At 42.7% G+C, this 8,356-nt stretch overlaps 2 protein-coding genes across 3 annotated transcripts in view; one reads left to right on the top strand and one right to left on the bottom strand.

The window, feature by feature from the left end:
* The window catches only part of LOC309477573 (uncharacterized protein), a gene marked incomplete at its 3' end in the record, with an annotated part of 61,051 nt that overhangs the window by 10,958 nt on the left and 41,737 nt on the right, over positions 1-8,356 (top strand). The gene's annotated exons all lie outside the window — the stretch shown is intronic.
* The window catches only part of sec24a (SEC24 homolog A, COPII coat complex component), a 54,633-nt gene that overhangs the window by 14,055 nt on the left and 32,222 nt on the right, over positions 1-8,356 (bottom strand). For both annotated transcript variants that reach the window (XM_082141233.1, XM_082141234.1), the window contains exons 11-12: positions 6,589-6,795; positions 6,055-6,178 (exon numbers count right to left, since the gene is read on the bottom strand). In XM_082141233.1, coding sequence (XP_081997359.1) covers positions 6,055-6,178; positions 6,589-6,795 — 331 coding nt within the window. The remainder of the gene's footprint in view (positions 1-6,054; positions 6,179-6,588; positions 6,796-8,356) is intronic.

The raw sequence follows: 8,356 nt of genomic DNA, 5'->3' as shown, positions 1-8,356 counted from the left end.
GCTTGAGCTGTAACAGCCAGCTTATAGAACCTTGCAGATGTATGTGGTGAGGACCAACTCGCCGCTTCACAAATATCCTGTGCCGTGACTGCTTCAAAGAGAGCCCATGAAGCTGAGATTCCCCTTGTTGAGTGTTACTGGAATACGCCTATGAAATCGCCTCCGCTATCCAGTGACTAGTGTTGTTTTTGGCGGCCTGTTTTAATTTTTTAGTTTTAGTCTAGTCTTTGTGTCAAGCTGTCGTTTTAGTTTTTATTAGTTTTAGTCACGTTCACACTCTTTTTAGTCTAGTCAAGGTTTAGTCAACGAAAACTGATGACATTTTAGTCTAGTTTTAGTCGCAAAAACTGATGACATTTAAGTCTAGTTTTAGTCAATGAAAATTGTATTTTAGTCTCTTTTAGTAATGCAATTCTATTTAACCCAGTCAATATAGAATTTCAAACAAGGTTATCTTATTATATTTAGTATATTTAGGGCTGTGACGGTGGCAGTTTTTTTAGTTTTTTTTTCCACCGCGGTAATGGACCAACTACCGGCGGTGGTGGGGGGGTTATTTAAAAAATAAAAAATAAAAAGCGCATGTGTATTTGCGCATTTGAGATTGCGCTGCCAGAGAAAGTGAAACTAAAAATCACCCGCGCGTGTGAAACGCGTTTTACAACTAAACTTGACGCGCCCTGTCTAATATAACAAGCACAAACGGTGTTAAAAAGAATTTGACATGCAAGTACAAATGTAGGCTATCTGTCCTACAGCGTTTTTCTACTTTACCACAGTAAATAATACGAATATAATAGGCCTAATTAAATGCGAGCCAATGAAGAAACGTTTATAATCCCTTTAGAAAATGGGTGAGACGTGAGTGAAGATTTGGGAAAAGAAACAAGAGATTCCATGCAGGGATGAGTCACGATTTTTGGATATTCGATTAGTTTATTTAATTATAGAACATCGAATAGGTTGTGCGATTATTCTCTAAAATAAAATCTCCATGTTCTGGTGCTGATGCGGTGACGCGTTCATGTAACCAGAGACGCTGCCAATAACATACAGCTGTCACAAAGAACCGGCAAAAGTAATGATTATGAATGTGTCAAATATATCAATGAGACATTTTAATAGAATAACTAATGGAGTAATATTGTTAAATTCGCTGATAATCGGGTGACCAGATCGCAAACCAGAATTTAAACCCGACAAAGCTATGGGTTCACGCACAACTCTCTCATTCGTCGTGACGTTAAAACATTTCGTCTCGTCTCGTTTTGGTCAACGAAAATGAAGAGACATTTTAGCATAGTTTTTATTTTGTAAACCACATTTAGTCTCGTTTTTATTCGTCAACGATATTGCATTATACATGTATTTTAGTCATCGTCACATGACCAGCATTTACGTCTCGTCTCGTTTTCGTCAGGTGATAACGGTTCGTTGACGACAATATTTCGTCATAATTTTCGTTGACGAAAGCAACACTACCAGTGACAAACACTTCTTAGTAATCGGCCTCCCCGTACGTGGTTTCACCCAAGACCTGAACAGCTGATCACTCTCCCTGAACCCTCTGGTTCTGTCTGTGTGAATGCGCAAAGCACGCACTGGGCACAACTCATTTAGCTTTCACTGTTCTGATGAAGAAAAGGTGGTGGATAGAAAGCTCTTAGCTCAAACGGAGTGATAGAATTAACCATTTTGGGCATAAATGCAGGATAAGGCTTCAGAACTACCCCTGCACCCCCAGGCCTGAACTGCAGACATGCTGAACGCACCGAAAGTGTGTGACTCTCACCAACGCGCTTCACCAAAGCCAAGGCTAACAGCAGCGCTGTCCTAAACGACAATATTGTTAAATCAATCTTGTCCAGTGGCTCAAATGGGACATTGAGAGAGCATCAAGTACCAGTGCTAAACCCCTCGAAGGGGAAAGCGTGATGCGCCCCTTCATGAACCTGCACACTACAGGATGCTTCCTAACAGTTTTATTATCTAAACTAGAGTTCTCAACGGGTCGGGTCGGCCCGACAAACCCGACGGGACCCGCGGGTTCGGGTCGAAAATATAAGCAAATGACTCGGGTCGGGTCGGACCTCGGGCTTAATCTTTTCCGCTCAATAAAAAAAACAAAAAAAAAACATTTATTAATCATCGCTGCTGTTCACCGTAAAGAAAGTCTGGCTGCTGCGAGCAACGTGCATCATGGAGAGGGGCGGGGGCAGACGCCGCTGCGTGCACGCCTTTAGCCTGGAGAAGAAGATGGAGTTGGTGGAAAGTAAACTTGCCGCAGGTGAATTCACCGTCGCTACTACAGCCTATTTATATATTTAAAGTTTATTGTTTCAGTTGTTTGTATTGTTAAAAGGCGTGAACATTAAAGGTTGATTTGAATTCGCGTCTGCTGGTCATGATAATACGTGTTTGAGAAAAACAAATTCCGACGCGGCGTCGGGCCGCGGGCCGGGTTCGGGCAGATAATTCATGTTGATGTGTCGGGTTACATCGGGTCCGGGCTTTAAAAGCCACGGCCCGTTGAGAACTCTAATCTAAACCTGTGTGACAAGCAGATATAGCGGCCAAATACATTTTTTTTTAATGGTTGAAAACGCTTTCCCTTGGTCTATCTAATCCTGTAGAAATGATAGAGAGACCGCCACTGAACACTGGAAGGGAATCTCGAGCTTAGCCGCGCACCAGCGCTCAAACACACCCCACTTGCATTCATAGAGAGACCTAGTCGACGAAGCTCTAGAGCTATTAATATCAGCTTTAGTCCCTCCTCCTCCACTCTGTAAGTGTTGGGGAAATTAACGCTATCGGTGGGAGTGCGTAAAGGAGAGTGCGGGGCCAATCGTGTGCCAGCGCATCGATCCCCAGAGGCGCGCTCTGATCTTTCAGGGAGAAAAACAGAGGCGAACAGGTCCACTGTCGCTCTGCCGTATATTTCCCAGATCTGTTCGACCACTTCCCTGTTCAATTTCCCCTCCCCGTAACGAGGACTGCCCCTGGACAGCAGATCCGCACTCTGGTTCATGACAGCCAGTACGTGCGTCGCTCTCAGGGATGAAAGATTGGCATTGCTCCACTAAACCAGTCTGCGTGCCAGCATGTGCAGGAGCAGTGGTCTGAGGCCTCCCTGTTGATGTATATAAGCCACAACTGTAGTGTTCTCACGAGAACATGATGCCATGATGAAAAGGTAGAAAATGCTTCAGCGTCAGAAACACGGCCAGCATTTCCAGATAGTTTGTGTGAAGATTGGTCAGATGATGATCCCCATCCTCCATTCACTATCCTGCCCTCGTGAATGCCCCCCCAACCGGACAACGACGCTTCCGTCATTATGACTTCTCTGGCTGACCCACACCCATGGGTGCAAGTGCACGGCAACTACTGGCTCTCTGGGGGGCACTGGGAGAAGGCCTTCTCCATCCCTCCACATCGAGAGCGGATCCTCCCTGCACGGGCAGGCTTGTCCTCCTCCAGGAGCTCTGGATAAACAGGAAGGAGCTGTCGTGCTGCCCTCATAGCGAGACTTTGCACTGCGTCATGTCTGCCAGCCAATGGGGCTGGCGTAATGTAATCGGGCTTCTACGCGGAAGGGGCGTATCCCAGAGTGACAATGACACGTATGCTTGAAAGAGAACCGGATGAGTGTCAGTATAATGGGTCTGTGCGGTCTTAAAGGGACAGCAGCCTAACATTCCTGCTGTCGTCTGTGTCATTAATGTTAATAAAACACGCAAATACAGCTTTAACCCTCTGGGGACCAAGGTGTTTTTGGAGCCCTTGAGATGTTCTGACATGCCTTGAAATTTGTGCTTTTTTCAGTTATTTATAAACATGTTAATGGCAAAGGTGTAAAATCACTCTATATAGCACAAACAGGGCTACCAAAATATGCGAGCAATGTGTATGTAGATGTTTGTATTTTTAAGAGAATAATGTTTATGCGTGGTTATTGGAAAAAATAAAAATGAAAGTGGCTGAATTAAGACCACAAAACACATATTAAATATGTGTCCACAAGACTTTTGTCTAATTGATGTTGTACCTTTGAGTACTGGCTTCAAAATTATGTGAAAATAGTCTTGCTTTATCGTTCACAAAAAAAAATACATTGATTTAAATGGTGTAAAACAGGTTTTGCTTGGAAAGCCAATATGCGAGGGGGGCGTGAAGGAGTAGTTTACACCTGGGATGTCCCACCCACTCTGCATAATGACTCTGAATAGCCATTCATTCAGGTGTGACACTGACTGAGCCACAATGCAAGGACAATGTATTTAGAAGAATACTTATATTGACCATTTAAGATTTCGCTTACATCTATCTTGTAAATATGTTTAGCTATTTTATTAAAAATGTTACAATTACAACAATAATTACAATTTCAACAATATTTCAAGTGTACTCTTTCTTTGTAAAAAAAAAAAAGAAAGAAAAAAAGATTATAGGCCTACATTTTATCATATGTATTCATTAGTTTGAATATAGCCAACAATGGAACATCTAACATCTTAGTCTATGACTTTATTTTTGACAAAAATAGTGTGACTAACGCCTGACTAACGTTGTTTTATTGAAATATCAGGGCATATAAATGTTAATTTACGTTGCTTATACAAATACATTTTATTTCAACATATTCCAGTCGATTTTACTCATCTCAGTAGGCTATAGCAAAGCAGTTTATTCTTTCACACACAGACGCGCGATTCATATTTAGGCTAAACACTCTTTACAAATATGTACCCTTCATTCATCTCACAGAAACGCGAGTCATATTATAGAAATGCGATTCATCTTTTTGCGGTTTACATAGGCCTACACTAACGTTATTCCATAACGTTATTCCACACTTGAGAAAAGAAAACAGCCTACCTCACTCCTCAGCGCGATCTGCTGCTCATATCAGGAGATATTTCTCCTCATCAGCACTGTGGAAACTTTTCTCCATAAAGGCTATAATGTCTCACTCGCGACGCGCTTTGTTTACAGCTGATGTGGGGGCGTTTCACAGATCTGAAATGGTTCTCGGAATTTGCATTTGAAAAGCACGCGCTCTCCGGGGAGTGGTCACATTACTGTGAATCATCTCGTAATGAGGTCGACTGGAGTCGCTCTCTTTGTATACAGATTACAGAAACTAAGAATATTTGTTTTTTATATAAATGACTTCATTTAAAAGATGCGATCTCAAGCTTTATGCCCGTGGGTCTGTTTGCCTGTTTGACTGAATTTTCGCGGAGTTATAGATAATTTTCGAACGCGTTTCAAACGGGAGTTTACTGACAGAGAGAAGGCAGAAATCGCATCATGTTAATTTTTCTTTATTTGTCAAAAAGCAAAACACTTTATTTTTATTGTGAGTATACAGAAAAAAAATAGAAACTGAACAGGATCGATTGATGTATTACACGAAAATGAAAGATCAAAATTAACAGAGCATTTAGTGTTTATTTTCATTGCTAAAAAAAAAAAACGAGCAAAACGCGCGGGCGCGTTTTTGGTCCCCAGAGGGTTAACAAAGATGAAACTATATTTAATTCCTACAGTGAACAAATTGTTATTTTAAATGTAGGTCTAATTATGTATATCTGTGCCTGAACACTACTGAACCACTGTTGGACTTTGTAACTTTGTTATTTAGTATTCATCTCTGCTTGTATTTTGTGTATTTGGTCTTATTTTACTTTTCACTTGTTTTCAATAATGTTTAAACTATCATTTAGGCTAGTAGTCTTTGATGTGATAGAAGAACTTCAAGTAAGCTTTAAGTAATAAATGAAATGAAAAGCAAAGGTACCCCCCCCCCCCCCCCCCATATATATATATTTTTTTTAAAAACACTTTTTGGGGTTTTTTGCTGATCCGATTATCCGATCCGTGGCTCAAAAAACGTAAATGATCCGAACCGTGAATTTTGTGATCCGTTGCACTACTAATCATCAGATCAGCTATTAAAGGGCTGTACATGAGTGTCCACACACACACGAGCGACTCCACACAGCACTCCTCATCATCATCATCACCGTATGCAGTGGTTAGACTGACCTAGAGAGGACAGATCACAGTACTGAGCGCTGAGCAGGAACAGATCCACCGCCACATGGTGACCAGAACAGTCCAGAGCCAGCTTCTTATAGAAGTCCGTGGCAGGATTCAGATGCTGGACCTCCTGTAGTGCAAAACATTAAAAACACAAGATTCACCAGAGTAAAGAGAGAGTATTCACTTTCATTTCAAGGACTCAAAAATGTCAAATACAGAGTTGCATTAACATATAAGGGGACTACATGGGTCAAGGTTAGGGTTGGGGTTAGTACCTAGTTTTTACCAATACTGAAGTACATAATATGAAGAGGACAATAAAATAAAGTGCCACCAGTAATAGTGTGTTGTAAAACTGAAGACTCAAAGCTTTTGAAAATGAGTCCAGGGTAACCAACTGTTGAACCCAAGGGTTAAAGCAGTCAGTCAGTCAATGACTCAGTCTGACAGTGGTGTGTGTGTGTGTGTGTGTGTGTGTGTGTGTGTGTGTGTGTGTGTGTGTGTGTGTGTGTGTGTGTGTGTGTGTGTGTGTGAGACCTTGGCGTGTGCCTTCTGGCCGGGCTCCTCTCGGGGTTTGAGGGCACCGATGCCCACGGTGGGCAGTTGTGTCTGGAAGACTGAGATGCGTCCGCCGGTGGGAGACAGAAGCTTAAACCCGGCCTGGAGAGCCGGACCCAGACCAGACTGAGTCTCCATCGTCCTGCTGAACATCTGCGGCAGACCCGTCAGCAGGTCCTGGACCAGCTGTAACACACACACACACGCTGAACATCTGAAGCAAACCCGTCAGCAGGTCCTGGACCAGCTGCAACACACACACACACATGCGCTGAACATCTGAAGCAAACCCATCAGCAGGTCCTGGACCAGCTGTAACACACACACACACACACACACACACACACACGCTGAACATCTGAAGCAAACCCGTCAGCAGGTCCTGGACCAGCTGCAACACACACACACACACGCGCTGAACATCTGCGGCAGACCCGTCAGCAGGTCCTGGACCAGCTGCAACACACACACACACACACACACACACACACGCTGAACATCTGAAGCAAACCCGTCAGCAGGTCCTGGACCAGCTGCAACACACACACACACACACACACACGCTGAACATCTGAAGCAAACCCATCAGCAAGTCCTGGACCAGCTGTAACACACACACACACACACATGCGCTGAACATCTGCGGCAGACCCGTCAGCAGGTTCTGGACCAGCTGTAACACACACACACACACACACACACACACGCGCGCACACGCTTCACCTCATCCAATCGCTGAGGCACGTCGTTTGTTAACACGCATGTATTCATTACTTCAGTGAGCTCATTGTTTCTACCTTGAATTATTATTGTTTAAATGAATACATGTTTAGCTAACTGTGTGATCTGTACATGTACATTTCTGAAGTCCATAACTCAGGGGTTTAGCCTCTGATACCAGATCGATGTAAGCTGTAATGTGGACATCTCCTGTAAAGCTGCTGTGAAACGGTGTGTATTGTGCAGGGTTCGTACACCTTTTCCAAGCGGTCTCCAGCACCACACCACCATAAACTACACACCAATACAGTCAACATTATTATTGAGTGATACTGGCCCAGAACGCTAGATCGGATATCGGAGGGGAGAAAAAAATATATCCGATACCTATGATCCGATACCTATTAGGGGAGGAACGGTACGTGTATTCGTATTGAACGTACGTTCGGTGCATGGATTTACACAGAGAATACACGGTGTAAAAATAAATAAAACTCGCGTGCACATTAATTAATGTAATGCAGAACTACTGTTCGATACGCGCATAGACATATGCGGGTTCTTTAGGGCAGTGGTTCCCAACCTTTTTTTGTCTGAGACCCCCTTTTTCCCAAGAAAATATTTTAGGGCCCCCCTTCACATTTAATGATATTTTCGCTCTTGTAAGCTTGCAGCAAGGATGACAAAATATGTTGTTTTCAAACAAACGGTATGTTTACTATAACCAGATATGTTTATGCACAAATAATAGCCTATAATATTGAAAATACAATAACAAAAACATTATTAGGCCCTTTGTAATTTAAAAACGTAAGCCTAGGAGTAGCCTATAAATTTGCCCTATTTTAAATGCAATAACAAAAATATCAGTATTCACACTTGTGTGTAGGTAAAAAAAAGAATGAATATAGGCTATTACTAAATGACTTCGGTCTGGGGCCTCAATACTTGCATGTTATTTGTGAGGCTTTATCAATGTGAGGCTTTATTTTTTAGGCTTTTGGCGCTATAGCGAGCGATAATAAAC

The sequence above is a fragment of the Leuciscus leuciscus genome, assembly GCF_965113295.1.
Source record: "Leuciscus leuciscus genome assembly, chromosome: 16".
Classification (NCBI taxonomy): domain Eukaryota; kingdom Metazoa; phylum Chordata; class Actinopteri; order Cypriniformes; family Leuciscidae; genus Leuciscus; species Leuciscus leuciscus.
The sequence above is the reverse complement of the archived record's forward strand: the minus strand, read 5'-3'. Positions and strand labels throughout refer to the sequence as shown.